General features: G+C 37.0%; 5 protein-coding genes and 2 non-coding genes across 8 annotated transcripts; 5 read left to right on the forward strand and 2 right to left on the reverse strand.

Annotated features, from left to right (window-relative positions):
- Positions 1-297: 297 nt before the first annotated feature.
- Positions 298-381, forward strand: LOC130508879 (small nucleolar RNA R21). Its single transcript, XR_008943064.1, has one exon. It is a non-coding gene; the product is annotated as a small nucleolar RNA R21 (small nucleolar RNA).
- Positions 382-465: 84 nt separating this feature from the next.
- Positions 466-549, forward strand: LOC130508878 (small nucleolar RNA R21). The gene has a single exon (XR_008943063.1). It is a non-coding gene; the product is annotated as a small nucleolar RNA R21 (small nucleolar RNA).
- A 1,110-nt stretch (positions 550-1,659) lies between these two features.
- LOC108840882 (60S ribosomal protein L39-1) lies at positions 1,660-2,476 on the forward strand. Its single transcript, XM_018613691.2, has 3 exons — positions 1,660-1,756; positions 1,923-2,026; positions 2,289-2,476. The coding sequence occupies exons 1-3, from the start codon at positions 1,754-1,756 to the stop codon at positions 2,335-2,337; spliced, it is 156 nt and encodes a 51-aa protein (XP_018469193.1). The 5' UTR covers positions 1,660-1,753; the 3' UTR covers positions 2,338-2,476.
- Positions 2,477-2,696: 220 nt separating this feature from the next.
- Positions 2,697-5,550, reverse strand: LOC108841249 (aspartate aminotransferase, chloroplastic). Of its 2 annotated transcripts, XM_018614024.2 has the most exons (13): positions 5,417-5,550; positions 5,183-5,259; positions 5,019-5,069; positions 4,680-4,874; positions 4,547-4,585; positions 4,367-4,456; positions 4,178-4,286; positions 3,973-4,082; positions 3,750-3,893; positions 3,490-3,656; positions 3,142-3,406; positions 2,924-3,046; positions 2,697-2,750 (listed from the first exon to the last, which is right to left on the reverse strand). In XM_018614024.2, the coding sequence occupies exons 2-13, from the start codon at positions 5,240-5,242 to the stop codon at positions 2,715-2,717; spliced, it is 1,389 nt and encodes a 462-aa protein (XP_018469526.1). In that variant the 5' UTR covers positions 5,243-5,259; positions 5,417-5,550; the 3' UTR covers positions 2,697-2,714. The 2 variants fall into 2 exon arrangements, with proteins under 2 accessions (XP_018469526.1, XP_056859488.1); XM_057003508.1 differs by having other exon boundaries at positions 2,697-3,046.
- An 85-nt stretch (positions 5,551-5,635) lies between these two features.
- On the reverse strand, positions 5,636-8,631 carry LOC108840412 (probable receptor-like protein kinase At1g80640). Its single transcript, XM_018613243.2, has 10 exons — positions 8,273-8,631; positions 7,888-8,037; positions 7,514-7,719; positions 7,312-7,444; positions 7,068-7,131; positions 6,882-6,978; positions 6,632-6,734; positions 6,224-6,342; positions 6,045-6,134; positions 5,636-5,923 (listed from the first exon to the last, which is right to left on the reverse strand). The coding sequence occupies exons 1-10, from the start codon at positions 8,412-8,414 to the stop codon at positions 5,795-5,797; spliced, it is 1,233 nt and encodes a 410-aa protein (XP_018468745.1). The 5' UTR covers positions 8,415-8,631; the 3' UTR covers positions 5,636-5,794.
- Positions 8,632-14,331: 5,700 nt separating this feature from the next.
- On the forward strand, positions 14,332-15,718 carry LOC108843102 (uncharacterized). Its single transcript, XM_018616197.2, has one exon. The coding sequence runs from the start codon at positions 14,445-14,447 to the stop codon at positions 15,015-15,017; it is 573 nt and encodes a 190-aa protein (XP_018471699.2). The 5' UTR covers positions 14,332-14,444; the 3' UTR covers positions 15,018-15,718.
- An 881-nt stretch (positions 15,719-16,599) lies between these two features.
- On the forward strand, positions 16,600-19,383 carry LOC130508188 (uncharacterized). Its single transcript, XM_057003509.1, has 5 exons — positions 16,600-17,299; positions 18,464-18,520; positions 18,617-18,676; positions 18,762-18,830; positions 18,929-19,383. Exons 1-5 carry the CDS (start codon positions 16,904-16,906, stop codon positions 19,121-19,123), a joined length of 777 nt encoding a protein of 258 aa, XP_056859489.1. The 5' UTR covers positions 16,600-16,903; the 3' UTR covers positions 19,124-19,383.
- Positions 19,384-19,784: the final 401 nt, after the last annotated feature.

Here is a 19,784-nt window from a genome sequence, read left to right on the forward strand (position 1 = left end):
CTAACAACCCTAAGGGCTTTACTGTTTCAGAATCACGAGATCCTCCTATAAATACCTTTCAAAGTCCTCTCCTCTCTTTCGCGCAGCTACAACAAAAACCCTAATCCAATGTGCACCTCCAGACTCGCATTCTTTTTTTCTTTGTTGATTCCTTTTCTAATTGCCTTCAAATAGACTAAGGTTCGGTGTGATAGGATTCGTTTTGGCTTTGGCTACGTAGTCCATAGGCTCTGTTTGTGGATACTTGTCATAGTCGAGCTTAAATGTTTTTCTCTGTTTGGTTTGAAGCGTTGGAGAAATCCCTATGATGACTTATTAGTAAAAATGTTAAAAGTAGTGACTGATATCTTCTTGATTAAAAACTATCAGGTCTGAGGGATTTTCAACTGTTTTTTTCTCTTCTAATGCATATGATTATGATTTGAGTTCTTGTTTGCTTAACATTCAGTTGTGTTGCCTTAGCTGGATCCCAATGATGATGAATAAATAAAAAAATGTTAAAAGTAGTGACTGATTATACCTTGACGAACAATCAAATTCTGAGGGATCCAGCTATTATTTTCTTATGGTAACAAGAATATTGTTCTCTAAGTTGAGTTATAAAGAGACACCTTAACTGTTTCCATCCCAGTGATTACTTATGAATTATGATTTTTGTTAAAAGTAAGGTCCGAGTTCTTCTTGATGAATAATCTTCAGATTTATGTTCTATTTTATTTCTATGTCAAAACTCAAAATTTTTTATTTATTCGTTTTGCATTCTTGTGATCATATTCTTATTATTATGTTTTTCCAATATTATGCGTAGTTTCTCTGTCATCATGCCTGAACAACACGGAAAGAAAACTTTCAGAAAAAATCTGGAAAAAAATGAAATCTGGACTCAACTCGTTTGTATCTTAGAAAAAATCCTGCTAGTGTCTGAAACGGGCCTTTAGGGATGACCAGACCAATATTTGAGAGTATTGGTTACATAACTCGACCAGATGAAAACCAACTTGACCTTGGACAAATGAGAAAACTATGACGACACTTCCAAAAATATTGCATTTAATAATGGTAATGAAAACTATATAAGAGAGCCATTTGCACCCTATATACAAAAGTTAATAAATTTATGTAGTGTATAATATTTGAAAGTTCCTAAGGAACATAAAAACAAACCGCTTTTCCAAGCTCATTTCGTCTTCAGCAGCAAAGGATTATCAAATGGTACCGGTGTCCTGCTAAAAGCCGCTTGCTAGTTGTTAGGCCCGTCTCAGTGATCTATGAATATATTAAAAAAACACTATTATCAAGGTGGAGCTAATTCATAGAAAGATACAAAGAAGAGAATAACTTCCATCTTGTGTTTCAAAAAAAAAAGAGAATAACTTCCACTGATGAAATTCTATTTGAAGATTAGAACTGGATGCGATGATGATGAAAACATCATAGATTTTTGTTGGAAACAAAACTACAAAAGTGTGACATGCTAAATCTTATTGGCATCTCAAATTGATGAAAAAGGCCCAACAATAGATAAATATTTTTTTCTTCCGAGGCAAAAACAAACAAGCAAACAACCTATAGAGTGGGCCTTAATCATTGCTCGACTGTAAAATGGGCCTTAAGCCGAAAGCAAATTCATTTCGAAAAAGCCCAGCCATCAGATCACTAGGGTTTTCTATAAGTTCAAAAGGAGGTTAGTCGCCGTTTCTTCTAGCTCATCTTCGGTCCCCTCCCCAGCTGCTGCACATCGCACGACGTCAAGATGGTAAGCGCTCTCTTTCTCTCCCGAATCTAGAATGACGTTTCAATCGATCGTTCGTTTTATCATGTTTGAATTGAATTAAGAGCTTGATATCAGTTAGAAAGTCGAACGAAGTTACTGATTTATTGCTTTGTGTGAAAAATGAAATGGAAATGGAAACGAAACACAGCCGTCGCACAAGTCGTTTATGATCAAGAAGAAGCTGGCCAAGAAGATGAGGCAAAACAGGCCCATTCCTCACTGGATTCGTCTTCGCACCGACAACACTATCAGGTTCCCATTTTTTCCCTCTTCTTCCTTTCCGATCTGTCAATTAGAAATACGTAATTGCTGGTGGGACGATTTAGGGCGAGACTGTTGTCGGAATCCTGAAAATGTATGTAGTTGTCTACGTTGGTTGAGTTAGAGTTTAGCTAAGAAGCGTAAATATGTGGTTGTCTCTGTGGTTTTGATTTGATGGCAGAGACAGTTAGTGAGTTTCTGAATTCATTAGTCATTATCTGTTTTGTAATGGTTTTCGTGTTTGGTTTTTCAGGTACAATGCCAAGCGCAGGCACTGGCGCAGAACCAAGCTCGGATTCTAAGTGAAAGATCAAGACTTGTTGTCTTCTGTTGGATTTAGCATTTCCCTAAGTTTCTGGATTTTTGTTATGACATGTTTACATTTCTGCAAGACGATGTTACCAGATTTTCTATTTATAAGAGTTACTTCTTAGCACTTAATTTTCTTGTTTCTCGTTTGCTTACATTTCCCCTATATATGCAAAAAAAAAATATGTTCCTCAATCTGTTCTCGAGCAGTTGGTTCATGGTAGTTGTTTGCGTTGAGGCTTTCAAATTTCTTGCTAGTTTGTTGTGATTGGTTCTGATAAAGTTATGGAGTAAACAATTTGTATAGTAATAGAAAGTACAATAACATATGTGAAATTATGCAAATACAAAAGATAAGTAACAATTTCTTCTATAACTCGATGGGAGTCTCCCAGTACAACAATGCCTGTCAAACACAATCAAAATAACAAAAGGTTCCTTGACAAAATGTCTAGCTGATCATAGTTTTAAGATAGCTTTATTCATTTAGCTTTCTCTTTCAAATAATATGAAGAAGAAGCTAGAAGGGTATAAATATAGTTCTTATTGTAATCTTCTTGAGACCAAAACTCAGCTTACGTTATGGTACGAGTCGATGATGGCATCAGCAAGGTACTCGCATTTCGCCATAGACAATCCGGCCAACGATATCCTCCCGTCTTTAGTCATGTACACATGCCACTTGTCCGTCATATTATCACTCTGCTCGTTTTTAACAAAAGCAAAACATCAAGACTTGATGATCTCTCAATAAAAGATAAAATGATTCAAAGGAGCATCACAGTTCGAACATATACCTGAGCCTTGTTGAGTCCGGTGAACGAGAACATGCCAATCTGCTTCAGAATAAACGACCAGTCCTTACCACTCTTGTCCTTCGAAACGAGGCTGTCGTACAGCTTCTGTCTCACCGTCTTGATCCTTCCCGCCATCATTTCCATCTCTGCTTTCCACTCGTTGAACATAGCCGCATCGCCCACGACGTTAGCCACGATCCTCGCACCGTGAACCGGTGGGTTCGAGTACATAGGCCGAGCTATCCTCTTCAACTGGCTCTTAACCCTGTAAAAGAAAGTACAATGTTATACTGGTGAAAAGTTTCTACAAAGTTAAAAAAAAACTAATTAGAGTTGAGCGTTTTTTACCTTGTAGCAGCATCGGCTGATGAGCAGACCACGTTGATCGCACCAATTCTTTCAGCGTAAAGGCCCAAGTTTTTACTATATGACTGAGCGACGAAAAACTCCATTCCACGCTCAGCAAATAATCTCACAGAAGATGCATCTTCATCAAGGCTTCCACTAGCAAAGCCCTGGTAATATATTATAGGAGTGCATGGATGATATGGATCTGCTTATACTCTCTTGGGAACACTAGGAAGTGTAGGAATGAGATTGATACATACCTGGTATGCAACATCGAAAAAAGGGATATGGTTCTTTTCTTGAATGACGTCAGCAATTTTCACCCACTGTTCTGGTGTTGGGTCAATTCCAGTTGGGTTGTGAGCACAACCGTGTAGCAAAATGAATGATCCTTCTGGAGCTTCCTGTATAATTTTAAGATAAGGTTAAAGTTCATGATGGACTGTGTATAAGGAGGCAATGTGGTACTAAAGAAAAACAAACCTTAATATCTGCTATCATCCCCTCAAAATCCAAACCAATTGTCTTGGGATCATAGTAGCGGTATTCAGACCAGGGAACTTTGGCGTCGTTAAAGATATTCTTGTGATTACCTGAAAGTAGCAGTTGATAAAAAAAAAGGATGTTTTAAATATGAGAGAGCGTTAACACAAAAACATTTTGTTGGGTCAGGGGTAAGTAAACGTACCCCATGTTGGTGCAGATATCAGAACTTTAGCTCCAGGAAAGTAACGCTCGATAAGAGCCGCTGCTAAACGGAGTGAACCTGTTCCCGAAAGACCCTGAATTGTTGCCACCTGAGCCCAAAGGAAAATGAATTAGCTCAGAGACAGAGATTTGCACCATGAGGAAACATAGACATAAGATCCAGATATACCTTTTGTTCCTTGATAAGAGGATGACCAGCACCAAACAGCAGCTCAGCAGTGGCCTTGTTGAATGCAGCCAACCCCTCGATTGGGAGATACTGCAGATTTTCCATCCAAGCTTTAAGTAAGTTTCAAGCAATATGCTGATGATCTAATTTGCTTGTAACAACACACATTTTTCAAGTTACCTCTTTGTTATCTCCTCTCTCCAACATCAGGTTCTCCGCCTGAAAAGAAGCCATGCGGGTTTTAAGAAATGAATGAATGAATGAATGAATGAGATAAGTAAAAGCATAGAAAAAGGCTAAAAAGCTTCCAAACCTTTTTAACAACATTAAGGACATAAGGCTGGAGTTCCTCAGTTCGGTACGCACCAACACCGAGATTGAGCTTAAGCTCGTTAGTATCAGCTTTGAAAGCTTCGCTGACTCCAAGAATAGGGTCGGGTGGAGCCATGGTAATACCCTCAAAGCGAGAAGGCTTGACTGCAACCGACATGGTCACTCGGCTACAAGACTGAAACCAAAAAAAGCCATTTATTTGATCAGATACGCTAATACAGATTACAACACACAAATCTGATGTATTATTAATCTCCACAGGAGTTCTAGTCAGCTCTAAACGTAGTTCAGATTGTCATAAGGTTGTTCAGACCGTAACCTTTGCTTTAAGGAAGGAGTTTGAACCGGAAGTTCCAAGCTTTAGCTTATCCTGTTCGTTCGAGATCAATTAGGCAAAGGGGCAGGATTGTCAGTAAACGGATGTGGATTATGAACAAAGTGATCTCTCTAACAGTCGATAGAGAAACAACAAAATGAGAGTACCTTGATAAACTCGCGAGGTAACAGAGAAGTAGAACCGAGAGACAGCATTGAAGAAGCCATGGGAATCAATCAATAAGCTGCAATAGATCATCCCAGATCAGTGATATTGGACTTAGTACGTGGATAAGCAATTCAGACACATCACGTGTTCTGAATATGAATATGATCCACGTAATTAGATAATAACTGAAAGAAAAAACAGGTTTAGCTCATAAGAGATGATTGATTTGTCACCTGAGATTCCTTAGAACCGCGCGGTTTCGAAACGATCAGATCGAGATTGGGTTAGCAAGAACAATAATGATTCATCTAGTCAACAGTCGATATGTCCGAAGTTTTATCAAAGCTTGTCTTGAGAGGGGGAGATAATGGTCATTGGGCCATGATTAATAAATTTATGGGCTTACAAAGTTCAAAGAGTGGATTCTTCTTCTAGATAGTGGTTGGTGACAGTTCAGAGCAAAGATGCAAAATGCTAAAGAGATAATAATTGTTTAAATAGCCCACAAATATCGAATATTTACTTGGTGAAAAATACAATATACAAATACAATCATTTACCCCCAAGAGTTCTGCGTAAATACAAGCAACAATGTATTTGCTTTAGGATGATCATGGTGTTAACCGGAGAGTCCCTCCAAGCTCTACCGGAACTAGTGGAACAAGTGAGTGAAGAACATCTGTTATCAACGGTCTATAACTCGGTTCTGGCTGTACACAAAGCACTGCCACGGCTGCTACCTGACCAAAATCATTCCCGGTTTGATTAACAATTTAACAACGGACTGGTGCAATATATATTCTTCTATTGGGTAATCATTATGATTCTAAGCGTAAAACCCAAAAAAAGCAAGACACAGACCTGGTATAAATGCTTATGATCCATTGTATCTTTGATAACCGGATCAACGATCTTAGGAAGCTTCGATCTATCCGTAAGTTGAGGCATTGCCTGCAATGAAAATGCATTAGACCATTAAACATTGATTTCTATTATTTTATTTTCTTTTATAGTAATAGCATCACCCTAAACCGTTTTACCCAAGTGACAAGAGATTGATACTGAACCGAACTCAATTTCTCAACCGGCTTTCTTCCTAGCAACAATTCAAGTAGAACCACTCCGAATGCGTAAACATCACTTTTATCCGTTAATTTACCTGAGCAACATAATCATGTTTTTAATTTAACAACCATGCTAATCTGGTAACTAAACCGATAATCACGGTTTTAATGACCCGCTGACCACTCTCTCTAGCTTGATAATGATTGCATGTGATTAGTTGAAATCAAACATCGATATGATTTGCTTTTCTATCACAATGTTAATCGTAATAAAAGAGAAATTTAATGTTATGGGACACGCGAAAACATATTATGATAACTATAAACGAATACATAACAACGAGTCAAGTCACCAGAAATAGATTGGGAATGTGAATGTTTTACCATCTAGGAGATATTCTGGAGCAACATAACCAAGTGTCCCAGATAGTTTAATGTTGTTCTTGCCGTGCATCCCGTTCGTTACCGCAAGACCAAAATCAGAAATCTGAATGTATGATCGATCACAAAAAGTCATGTTTTGGATTGCTTGGCAAAATGATTCAATCATCAAAATGATTTAGGACTAATTACAAATTGTATCCGGTTATCTCTGGTTTGGTTTGATCAATAGATTCTGATTTCAGTTAGTTACCTTGGCGTTGAAGGAAGAATCAAGGAGAATATTTGACGACTTTATATCTCTGTGGATAACCGGAGGGCGACAACGCTCATGTAGATACTCTATACCTCTGTTTCCAAAAGAAAATACGGTTTACTTAAACATACCAATAAAGAAAACCGGAAAGATGATTGTTAAATGTGGGGATATTGATTGTACCTTGCTGTATCAAGAGCAATCTTCATCCGCATGTGCCATGTTAAAGCCGATCCCCCAGAAGGCCCTTAACCATTAAATGATGAAAATATTAAATGTTATGAACTTATGATTATATATAGAACAAGACGTTATTTAATTAATCATTTTCATATGGTCCCATGATCTATTTTTTTATCTCATCATCTCCCTAATATATCAAGATCCCATGGATTAAATCATTAAAAGTATAAAATCTTGTTTTTACCGTGTAACTGTGCATCCAAAGATCCCTTTTCCATCAGCTCGTAAACGATAAAACTCGAGCTGATTTCACTTGTATGTCCCAAAAGTGAGATGATGTTCGGATGGTGAATCTTACTCAATAGATCAACTTCGTTCTGCAAATGAAAGAACCGGACTCAGACTCTTTAATTATAACCTACTAGCTAGGACTTGTTTTTGGTTACCTGAAACTCTCGTTTTGCTTCTTGGCTGACGTTTTCGATTTTTTTAACGGCTGCTAGAGTGTGATTGTCTAAGCAGGCCTTGTAAACTAATCCAAACCCGCCTCGTCCTATAAGATTACTGTCTTTGAAACCACCTGTAGCTTTCTCAAGTGTCTTATAATCGAAGGACTGCACAAAACCCTTCTTGGATATTGAAATCCCACTCTCTTCCGCATATACAAAACCATACATTCACGTATCAAAACAGATAAACACACATGTTGAAACTTTGATACCAGTAGGATCAATGTATCCAAACAAAAGAATCTTGTTACAAGTGTAATATTAATATATTTCATTCTTGAATTAGTATGGTGAAAAAAAAAGAGATTTACCTGTGTTCTTGGTGGTTTTGGGAGATTGGTTAGACCGATAAACAAACCAAAAGCATAAACAACAGAGAACTATTAGTCCTAGAGACGAGGAGCTGACTATAAGGGCGATTAAAAGTTTATTGTGTTCTTGGCCTCTGCCCATTTGGATTCCTGAGATTACAAAAAGCAAAGAAAGAAACCTTGTTGAGATCTTTTGTGATTAAGAAGGGAGTTTTTTGGGATACCAATTGTATAACTGATTAGAGGATACGTACAAGATAAGGCACTCCACTCAAGGAGCAGCTCAAAAATATAATTGAAAATCAAATTTACATTGGTTTTCGAAATTTATGTCACTTACCAACACATATCAATCCCAAAAAGAAATAAATAGAGAGAGAGATACCTGGAGAGAAGGAAGCCATGGAAGTGTAAAAGGGAGAAGGAGAAGGCTGTGAAGCAGGTGGATAAAATGCTGTACAAGCATAGACACTACAGAGGAATTGAATAACCAAGACCTTAAGAAGTAGATGAAGATTCTTTCTCATTTTGCCTAACAAAATACTTTCGGATTTGATCCACTCTCAAGACTTGTAGGATTTTCAAGTTGAAAAGAGAGAATGATGAGATCTTAGAGATTTACAAAGGGAGTGTGAGGAGTCTTTATCTCTCACTAATGGAGATCTCCTTTTAATTTCATTTCCTTTTCTTGTGTCTGCATAAAGGAGGGAAAGAGAAAGTGGTTTTACAAAAAAGTCGAAATCATTCTCTTTAAGTTCTTTACTTCTTTATCATCAAAATCTAACATGTGGGTTTGAATGCGATAGTTGTTACAGCAAATATCTTTATTTCTTAGTTTACAAAAAAAAAATCTTTATTTCTTAACTAATCAGTGCAGTTCAAACGCAATTTATTACGAGCGTTTGAAACATATTGTTACTGATCATTTACATTGGACCAGTAGTATCTTTTAAGTTGAAAGATAAGTACAAAATTTAGAATGGTCGGTCATATGATCATCTGACCATTGCATGAAAGTTTGTAGCCTGAAAGAGTAGATTTACTGACCAGACAACGACAAAAAGAAGTTGATTTGCTCAAAAAAAAAAAAAAAGAACTTGACTAGTTGCCAAACCGACAAAAAGAATCCACTTCATTGGTAAGTATTTTTCCCCCATTAATGTTAAACTGTAGAGAAACTTTCTTTTCTTCTTATTTGTTGTTTTTTGGTGTAATCTTCTTATTTGTTGTCCTCCTTATAAATACAGCTTTCTCGGAGTCACAAACAGTTGTTTATGTAATGATTAATGAAAATGCCAATACATATAGATAAAGAGACACTTTAGCTTTTCAAAAGTCAACGGATCTAAATATAAAGTAATGGCAAAACTAAACACAAGGACGCTTGTGGAAGAATTTTTTTTTGCAAATACTGAATCTAGAATGAGTGTGAACATAGTGAAATGGCACTCTTCTATTTTTAAATGTTTGTGAGATTTACGTTATAGCTTCTAACCTCTAACCACTACTAGAATGTTTAGATATATTTTATGCAGACAGAGTACTGGAAATCAACCATAATAAAACAACTAACTAATCAATATATTGTAAATCTAAAATGTTTTTAGTGTATGCAATATCGAAGCAAATCACAAATACTAAAATTTTGGGAAGCGAATATTCGATCCGATCCGTCAATATATAAATACATGTATATTTTGATTATATTTAAAATTTTAATTGTATAAAATTATTATTCAACATATGATTTGACAGATTCTATTCATATTATTACTTATATAAAAATATTACATAAAAGGAAAAAAACATTTATGACAATTATAATTTTTTTCTTCAGTTTTGTGTTATTATAATTGTTAATTAAGTTTAAAATTTTACAAAATATGTAGATTCATTGTATCTTTTAATTTTTATCCTTTATATCATGCAAAAAAAAATATTTTCCAAAAAAAATTTGTATCAAATTTTTAAGATTATTTGTATTAATCAAAACAAATGAGATATCCGTAAGTATCCGCAAATATCCGCAAATATCTATTTATTTTCCGGATATCCGTTTTTCCGAATATCCGTATTTTTCCGAATCAAAGCAAATCGGAAAATTAGATATCCGTAACATTCGAAGCAAATCACAAATACCTTCAAAAACCCGGATATCCGATCCGTGCCCAGGCCTACCCAGTGATTGTCATGTGTAAACTTCAGTTGCATCATATATTTCTTAGTTTATAATCTTAAACATAAACATTAATTGATGGATACAACGAGGACTATATTTCACATGCAACCCAAATGCAACCATAAGACTAGTACGGCAAATAGCACGATGCAACATACACGGGAGTGTAAATGTTTAAATGCTCTATTTGAGAAATATCCGCATGCATGTGGCACAAATTCAGTTGGATAATGATCCAAGTTGACCTAGAGGACGGACATGTGAAAAAAAAATAGAAACAAACAGAGACTAAGAGCAAAAAGGAGAACGAGAAGTTAAAACCGTTTGGATCTAAACTTTTGAATTAGCTGAGGGGGATTTTACTCGAACGCTCTGTCTGTCTCTCACTCTCTCTGAATCTTAAGAGTTAAAGGTTACAAGTTAGTAGTTGAAAAAAGGTTACAAGTTAATAAAGAGAAAGGACCCATCTATGGGTTTCAATGTAACTCAACCAAAGAGTTGATTAGAAGGTGTTAGCTACGGATAAGACATTTAAGTAGTTAACGGTCCAACATGTTAAGCAATAATTTCCATTTGACAACAAACTTAACGCATATGCTGAGTCAGTTGAACTTATTATGGTTTAGTGGTTACGTGTGTTGCGTCCCTTTTAGATGTGTCTTTTTATGATCCCAATCCATAACTTTGTCGTTATTTATTTTTGATGGGTTAATGGTTAATTGTGGTAGACTGGTAGTGTTGGTTACTTGGTTATAAATATTGCTGGACGTTTTCTTACGTAAGTTCTTAACAAAATTAAGATTAAGTTTACACAGCCAAAGTAAACTTAATTTTGAAAAGATATTTGCAAGAAAAGGTCCAATATTATTTAATCCACGATGATAATCACGCCAGTGGAAATACGATCTGTAAGGTTTACAGTGTTTTCGATTTATGAACCGACCAGCGGAGACATTTATAATCCTTTAATAATATGGAAGACCATTATGGAGCAGACCACAACGGTCCAGCCATTTGCAGATGAATTATAAAACGACAAAATATTTTTTTCAATATTTGTTGAAATATGGGTGATCAGTTTAGTAGTTTACCAGAAGACAATGCACATTTTTCTTCATAAATTATTGACATAATCTATTTGACTCCTCACTGAGACCGGACACCAAAATAATTTGAGTTGCTGTGTTTTATCTTCAGGTCTTCATGTTATCTGCACTTGATGAACTCACCCCAAGAGAACATGATACTCTTGTACGGTTGAACAAAGGTATGGTCCTCAACTATCATCGGTCCGTTACATTAGGGACTTACTTTATATAGAAACTAAATTTTCATTTCCACAGAGCTCAAAAGGAGGAGACTGGCATCGTCAAATGAAAAGCTAAACCAGGAGCAGGAGGCATCTGGGTTGGATACTTCAGCGAATGCAGCTATCACCAGATTCACCACGACAGGTGAACAATGGGATACGAAGGTTGCAGCCACGACCAAGCACCCAAGACACAGGGCAGGGTGTTCGTGCATTGTCTGCAGCCAGCCACCGAGTGAGAAAGGCAAACACAAGCCGTCTCATACACTCGTACTGTGTGCGAGGCAGTGAAAAGGCAGTTCGAAGACTCTCTCATGCTGCGGGAGCGGAATAGGGAAGAGGCAGGGCAGGCTAGCCAGCAGACGCGGTCAAAGTGCAGAGCTGAGACAGAAGTCGAGAGCATCCCAGCTGTTGAACCAATAGCAGGGGGAAACATTGACTTAAACTCAGACCCAGGGGCTTCCCAAGTGAGCATGATGAGTCTTCTGCAAGCTGCATCATTTTCTCTGGAGACATTTCTGAAACAAAAAGCTGTTCCAAATACAGCAGCAGAACAGCAAAGTAGTGATATGGTAAGGAAAGAGAACGGTTCTTCCTCGCATAAGAAGATGACAGAGATACGAGTGGAGCTCTTGAGCCCCTGAACTAACTAACTCCTTTATAATTATCCATGAGTATTGCCTTGAACTAACTACTGCCCCTTGGATTTTTCCATGAGTACTTATTCTTCAGAGGTATATTTATATATGCATACAACCTTGTTCAGTTTTCGTCCCATGGTAGAGTGGTTAAGAGTATTCTACCCAAGTGTGGATCCAAAGAAATGATAATTTATTGTTTCTTTGTTTTATTGTCTTTTTGGATATTGCTTTGGTTTGGTTTTCTTGTGCGGGATGAGGCTTGAGAGAAACAGTAGAGATGTGAATCTTGATTGAGGTTTTGGAAATGCATAGGACAACAAACATAGTCCTGGACATTTGTAACATGTGTATACTTCTTTTTTGGACAACATGTGTATACTGGTCAAAACCTGAAAACAACCAATGATTCTATCTAAGACATGGTTGCTAAAGTTTCATGTTTGTCATTTGTACCACAAAATTGAATCAAGTTTATGATTCCGGGGCCAACGGTTTGTCCTGGTTTAAATTCTGTACTTTTCGGTTTCTTAACCGGTTTAACAAACCGAAATTAGATTATCAATCCCCATCCTTTATAAAACAATAATTGAATTGGAGGACGTAGGAACAATTAATACATTTTTAATATTATTATTTGAGCCGACCTAAGTTGAGTCGGCTCGATTAACTTACTCCGAAACTACTCACACAACTTCACGCCATTCTTATCGTCAAGCTACACGTGTGTTTTTCTTTGATTTACATGAAGTGGAACACATGGATATTGCCTTCTTTCCTTTCAGTAGAAGGCAACCTACCTCTATTTATGAGTAATTAATTACTAGTACATAAATATCTATGTCCATATGCCTCCAGAATTAACAATTCCGAGTTTTTAAATATCATTCCTTAACAAAAAGATTATGAATACAAATATAGATTACAGACATAAAAAGATGACCAAGTAGTATTGTAGTAGTAATCAAAAGTTTAATACTATTAAAAAAATATAAAAATGGCATGGTCAGAGAAGGTAGACGAGTAAGGTGTGGCAGTAATGTGAATAAGTTGAAATACGGAGGGCGAGTTGATAAGAGAAAACTCGAGTGAATAATGGAGGGGAGAGAAAAAGGAGGAGATAGAGAGAGATGGGGAGCCTGGAAGTAGACCCACAAACGCGTAAGAGTAACAGGTTAGGTTTTGGTAAAGCTGAGGTCGTCTCGTCGTGGGTTCCTCTATCAACCCTAGATGGAAACAACTTCGTACTCACGCGCCCCATTTCACGTTAAAAATTTAATTATTATTTTTGGTCGACCACTTCTTTAAAATGTTATTCCCAGCACATTTTATAACTGGCTCTTATTTTTAAATATATTACTTAAATCCGAAATATCTGAATTTTAATGAAGTGAAATCGAATCCTATTATACTGTATATCCCCAGTTCATTCATTTTTTTTTCTTTTTCAAATATGACTAACTATGTACCAGCTTAGGAGGGTTTTCGATGAAGACGGTAAATAAATTTGTATGTAAAATAAACAGTGTATCTATCTCAATAAACATGTTCAATACATTTTCGTTGGAATGGTAGAATAGTTGTTTTCGTGTTTCAAAAAAGAAAAGAAGGTAGAATAGTTGTTTTGTCCTTCTTACTACGATCTAGCATACATATATAATGTTATTATAGTTCTTAGAAATACGATTATGGATGCAATGTACGGGAATAATGTAAAGCTGTCGACAAAAAAAAGAAGAAGAATAAAGTAAAGTTCACTTAAAGTTTATATATATAGACTTATTTGATGTGTAATAATGAAAGCGACAAATGCACACTTAAAAAGATAACTTGCTTTGATACGGTCAGGCAAAGCTGCTTTTAAAAGCTAAAATCATTTTGTACTATTTGAGGATTTGGTTGAATTATAAACAATTACAATATAACAATAGCCTTTACAGTAAGTATCCACGATAAATCGAGCTATGCTACGATTTAGATGAACCATAACATTTGGTTAGGTATATATCAAAACCGAATACATAAACTTTTTGTACTAGACAACGTTTCTAAATCAAATAGGCCCACATAGTTATTGAAGAATCGAGTTGGAAACATACCTTGCCGTATTAATGAGTTTCCTTCGTAAAGAAAGCAGAAAGGCAATTACAGTTTTCAAGAAAAAGAAAAAAAAAATAGAAAAAAGAAACAAATTAGTGAAAAAAAAAAGAAAAAGAGAAACAAATCAGCGCGTGAGTTACACCAACGAGTAGCGAAAGTAGGTTAAAAAAACGTCTTAAGGCTATCGTGGGCATATGCTGGTAACTCTCATCAATCGTGTATAAAGCCACAACCTTCGTCTTCTCCGTCCTCCACCACATATGTATTATTCTATCATCTCTCCTCTTCTTCCTTCTAATTTATTTCCTCCTCAAGAAATATTCTTGAAACAATGGGCGTAGCTGTTCTAAATCCACAGGACTGTCTGAAACAACCTTTCTCCCACATGAAATACCCTCGTAACCATACCGTATCATGCCCCAACAGGCAGAAAAAACCGGTTTCAAACCGAACACGCCGGAGTCCTCCACGTAACCAGACCACCAGATCTCCTCCCAAAGCGCCTCCTCCTCCTCCTCCTCAACGCTCTGCCGTATCTTCTTACGTCCCAAAGGGAACGGTTAAGAAGAGTCCAATCGCTGGTCAGGTTAGAATCCTGAAGCGCGGAGAGGAGATCCCTAAGAAGACAGCGGATTTGGTCGTGGAAAAGCCAGATCTGGTCTCTACTCAGCGGATCGGACCAGATCCGTGTCTGATTCCAAGCCAGATCCGTCTCTCCGACCGCAAATCGAAGAAAGCCACCGTTCCCCCGTTTTACGCAGGTCCCGTGACCATGGCCTCGCCGCCTCCGAGCGACGTCCCTCTCCCTGCGTTCTTCACCACCACGAAGAAGAGCGTCTCTTTGTTCCAAGCCGCCGAGGCTACCAACCGTCTCATCAGTATCCTCGGCATCGTCGTCGAATGAAGGCGTATGTATGTATGTCTCCTCTCCGACCGACCGATGATATCCATTTCTATTTCAAGTGTTGAACGTTTTCAAAATTTCCCGATCGTCCGATTCGAATCTACAACAAAGCATCTACAGATCCGACGAATCTTAGAAGACGAGGAAACAAACGCCATCTTCGTTATGAACCATTTTCGAATCTTCCCTTATTTTTTCAAGGGGCAAGGTCGAAATATCTTTCTTAACAGGTCTTAGTTTCTCTTTTCTTAGGGTTTAGTGTTTGTGTAGGAAGTATTTGTTTTCTTAGGCTTTTGTAATTTCTAAGTAATCTGCGTCTGTCTTTCGGGTTTCAATTCGGTTTTTTTAGTCCTAAGTTCCTCTGGTAAATTATAGGCTCGCTTTTGTGTTTTCTTTTCTTTATTATCGAGTCTCTTGTTATTCCTAAAGGGTCATAGAGGTGTAGCCTACTGGTAATTACCCTTTCGTTGTGTATGCCCAGTATTACAGTTCTATGTATTTAATAGTAGTTGTTTAAGGTCGTCATAGAGGTGTAGCTACTGGTTAATTACCTTTGCGTTGTGTATGCCCAGTATTACAATTCTATGTATTTAATAGTAGTTGTTTAAGGTCAGTCGAGTTTGATTTGTAATATGAACTTATGTTTCGATGTAAGCAGTATTGCAGTTCTCTATCTATATAATATTATCGTTTTTCATTTCCTTTTCTACTTATTTGATTATGCTGAACAAGCTGCACAAATGAAACATGTTTGAAAGAAACATTTGGTTCTTTAATCTGCATAAGATTATTTCAACACCAACCTTGTTTATATTCTAGAACTCGGGTTTATGCTTAACTTGATTATTATCTGTCGGCATGTATATACTACGACGATTCTCATTACAAAACTAAGTTTCGAGGAGAACAAATTGCAGAGCTCTGGTGCCTATATTACACAGGCAAATAGATGGTCACGAACTGTATGATTTGAAAAGTCTAATTATTATTGAAGATGCACTTGATCCTCTGACTAACTCCAATTTGATCTTGACTTTGGAAAGAAAATTCAACAATCTCCGATTATCCTCCCTTTTGTGTACATACATACAGCTATGAATGTCATCTTATCAAATTTTGACTAATGACATTTGGTAGGCCTAGCTTTTAAGATACCTTCTCTAATAGATGGGCAGCCCAACATTGACCCGATTTAGGGCCCATAAGTTGAACAGCTTGCGTTAAATTGGTGAAACAAATAAATCCTAATTCGAAAATTTTGCAATGTTAAGATTCATTTGAAGAGTCTACATTGGAAATAAATCACAAGTTTGGATATCTGATACTATTAATGGCACAAAACAACTCATCTTTTTTTATTTACATCGTGTCAAAATTAACGGTGGCGAGGGACCTTGGTATAATGACAAAGGTAATTGGTACTGCTTTGTTGATATTCTACACTTCTACCTAATTAAATATGCCAGTTTAATAATCTCAAAAGTGGGTTTATTAGGAGAATCTTAACATATAATTTTAGATATACTTTACCACAAGGTCCCACAATGTACTTGATTATTTAATTGAAAATAATTCCAAATATGCAAATCCCATACCCTCCATCTAGCATTTTCGCATCGACCTTAAAATGCAAAAAAAAATCAAAATATAAAAATACAGTGAAAATGAAAATGAATAAAAAGAGGAATAATATAGAGAGAGCCTCGTATATAACACCATCCAACTATCGTTTTTCCTCCTCTATTTCGATAAAATCAACTTCCCTCTGTCTCTTTTCTTCATTCTCTCTCCTGTAACTTGTCTTCTTCTCTCCTCTCTCGCTCCTTTTGTATTGTATCTGATTCCCTTTTTCTCCGGGAGCTGTGATTTTGATTTAGTCAGCGTCGATGAAGAAGGTTACATCTGCAGCGGCGGCTAAGATGGCGCTCAAAGATGAGTGGGTGGCGACGGCGATGACTGACGACGAGATGGTGGTAGAGCTTCTAATACGACTAAAGCACGCGGGAACGGTTGTTTCGGAAGATCCAGCGACGAATCTGCCTCCGCTGCGGTGGGGAGGAGCCCGTCAACGGCGGTCACGGACCTCAAGATTTGGTTGTGGCGGCGTTGCCGTTTCGTTGAAGAAGGATGTGTATTCCGCTAGAGGCAGTCCGAAGACTCCGCTCTCCTGGAGCGGCGGATCCGGAAGCGGCGTCGGCGGTTCTGCGTCTCCCTCGGCCGATGGATTCGAGGACACCAGTCTCCTAGCTAGCTGCTCCACGTCTACAGTATCCGGATCTAAGGTACCTTCTCTCTCTCTCTCTCTCTCTCTCTCTCTCTCTCCTAGAGCGATTCAACTCGATTTAGTCTTCTCTCCATCTCCTTTCTTAGCTATGCGATCTCGCGGGTTTTTTATTTTTTCGATTTTCTCGGTAAATCGGATTTCGCCGTCCGCCGCGTGTTCGTAACTGTCATGATCTTTCTCCTCTCTGTGTCTTCTTTTTATTATTCTCTACTAATCTTCGAACGGAGATGATTCTATGATGAAGCCATCTCTCTCAAGCCTTAGCTCTTGATTTGTTAGTCTCTTTTTTTTTCTTTGTCAAAATCCACCGGAAAATAATCACCATGCGCTGGACTGATCTCCCTCGGCAATTACGGCGGAGCCAGCCACCTTAGTTTTCTTCTCTTACATCTAGGTTAAACGCATTCTTCCATTTCCAAAAAAAGTCAGAGCTTATTTAACTTTATTTTTCCTTTATTTCCTTTCACACTTTTTATTTCGATGATGCTTTTGTAGTTTTAAATATTTTACCACAAGCTTAAGAGGAAATTCTTTTTTTTTTTAAAATCTGGCGGTTTGCTGTTAATCGTCTTCTTGATTAACCTAACTTTCCGGTTTGAACCGGGGATGCAAGCAGATCTTGCCGTGTGGGGCGTCTGATAAATGGCCGGTTCAGGGGTGATGATTAGGAACCGGTCAATTTTAATTTTGTGTCGAGCAAGGAACAATAAAAGTGACTTTTAGATAATGCGGTAGCAGTACAGCTAATTGGTCAAACGAGCGCGTTAACTGTTACGTTTTGAGGAATAAATACGACAACGTTTTGGGTGAACGGTTGGAGAGGCAAGTGAATCTTGTCGGAGATCACGTGATCTTAAAGAGTGATGACAACTGATGTCCACATTTACACGTGATTTTCATTCATCCCTTCTATAAAATTATTTTTCAACTGTATTCGTGTTTCAAAAAGAATAGATTTTTTTTTTTTACATTTTATTCTCTGAATATTTTGTTTGAAATTTCTATTGTGGGTAAAGAATCTTTACTCTCACGTTAAAGAAGATGTTGTGTTTGATTATAAACAAGTAGAAGATCTCAAACCCAGTTGTCGTTTACTCTTCAGCATTTACTCGTTTTGTTGGAGCTAATCAAATGCGTTTTTTTTTATTTTGTTTTTTTGCAGGATTTTCCCACAAACGAAATCACCAATTCTTTCTCCAAGAGATTGAAGATAAAGAAGGTATACATGGATAAAAATCCCAAACTGGAATCGCAATTCTTAAATCTCTTAGTAGTGTTTACTGAGCTGATAGATTTGTTTTTGATATCTGAACAGTCTTCTGAGCTTAAATACCAAGAGAAGTTAAAGTTGAAGGAAAGAGTCGACCTTGAAAATGTAAACATTCTCTGTTCTGAGCTTTTTGTTAGGATCTCACTCATTTCCATCATATTTCTAACAAAAAACGGTCTCTGGTCTACAGGATATTGCAAGTCTCCGAGCAACGTTCGACGAACAAAACGTTAGGAACCACATGTTGAAGAGGATTAAGGTAAAAACATTTTGTTAGCCTTCTGATCTTCCATATTCTTCTCTCTTTTTTGTTCTGGTTTCTAGACTGAATCAAAATCTTCTGTTTTCTTGTCTCAGCTTGACTTGAGTTCAGGCCGTATCAAGAACGTGACTCCTCAGGTTGATCTGATTCCTAAACCACAGGGCGAGTCGAAATCTTGCAGAGCAGAGGACAACAAAACCGATAGCTCGGAAAATAAGGACAACTTCTTCTTCCTCCCTGATTTGAACATGGTACCAACCGAGGACGAGATATTGTATGGAACTAGCTAAGAGGCTTATCTGAAGACTTTCAATCTCGATCTGATTACAGTTATGAAAGGAGCCAGAGAGGCTTGATGAACGTAATAAGAGGTTTCATTCATTGTTTTCTGTCTCCTTCCTTCTCTGGGGTGAAAATTTTAGATTTTTTAGATTTTTTTTCTCTCTTTTGTCCCTATTCGTTGTAGTTAAGCTGTGTGTTTTTGCTTTTGTCAACGAAAATTGTGTTAATGACAACTAATAGACTTTGTTTCAAATCTGCCCTTTTTATTTATCTAATCTCTAAATCTTATTATAAATTGACATTAAAACCCTTGTTTCGCTCAACTAACCCAAGATAGCTAATTATCTCATTAGCCATGACTATTCGCTACTAGTATATTTTTAAAAATTCTTAACTTGTGAGGTGTAATGTTATTGGTGGTTCGTCGGCGTGTCTTGGATATAAATAACTAGGATAGGATAAGACCTGCGCAAGGATGAATATATATAATTAAAATATAAAATTTTAGTATTGATAAATTTAAAATTTATATATAATTGTTTTTATATGTATTTGAAATTTTAGAATTTTGAAAATTTTATATAATTATATATACGTAGGATCAGAAACAATTGTAATTAGAACTATAGATCAAAGCTTAGAATTTAATGGACCCGATTTCATATATCT

Source organism: Raphanus sativus, chromosome 2, assembly GCF_000801105.2.
Source record: "Raphanus sativus cultivar WK10039 chromosome 2, ASM80110v3, whole genome shotgun sequence".
Lineage (NCBI taxonomy): Eukaryota > Viridiplantae > Streptophyta > Magnoliopsida > Brassicales > Brassicaceae > Raphanus > Raphanus sativus.

Bases quoted from the DNA above. Each gene is read 5' to 3' on its own strand.
- LOC108840882 (XM_018613691.2), top strand. The intron at 2,027-2,288 runs GTTCCCATTTTT...TTGGTTTTTCAG, and splicing joins CGCACCGACAACACTATCAG to GTACAATGCCAAGCGCAGGC.
- LOC108841249 (XM_018614024.2), bottom strand. From the start codon at position 5,242: ATGGCTTCTTCAATGCTGTCTCTCGGTTCTACTTCTCTGTTACCTCGC. The intron at 5,070-5,182 runs GTACTCTCATTT...TCGAACGAACAG, and splicing joins TACCTCGCGAGTTTATCAAG to GATAAGCTAAAGCTTGGAAC. The intron at 2,751-2,923 runs GTAAGCTGAGTT...TGTGTTTGACAG, and splicing joins TCATCGACTCGTACCATAAC to GCATTGTTGTACTGGGAGAC.
- LOC108840412 (XM_018613243.2), bottom strand. From the start codon at position 8,414: ATGAGAAAGAATCTTCATCTACTTCTTAAGGTCTTGGTTATTCAATTC. The intron at 7,445-7,513 runs GTAACCAAAAAC...TTTCATTTGCAG, and splicing joins AAGCAAAACGAGAGTTTCAG to AACGAAGTTGATCTATTGAG. The intron at 5,924-6,044 runs GTCTGTGTCTTG...GATTTTGGTCAG, and splicing joins ATCATAAGCATTTATACCAG to GTAGCAGCCGTGGCAGTGCT.
- LOC108843102 (XM_018616197.2), top strand. From the start codon at position 14,445: ATGGGCGTAGCTGTTCTAAATCCACAGGACTGTCTGAAACAACCTTTC.
- LOC130508188 (XM_057003509.1), top strand. From the start codon at position 16,904: ATGAAGAAGGTTACATCTGCAGCGGCGGCTAAGATGGCGCTCAAAGAT. The intron at 17,300-18,463 runs GTACCTTCTCTC...GTTTTTTTGCAG, and splicing joins CTACAGTATCCGGATCTAAG to GATTTTCCCACAAACGAAAT. The intron at 18,521-18,616 runs GTATACATGGAT...ATATCTGAACAG, and splicing joins AGAGATTGAAGATAAAGAAG to TCTTCTGAGCTTAAATACCA.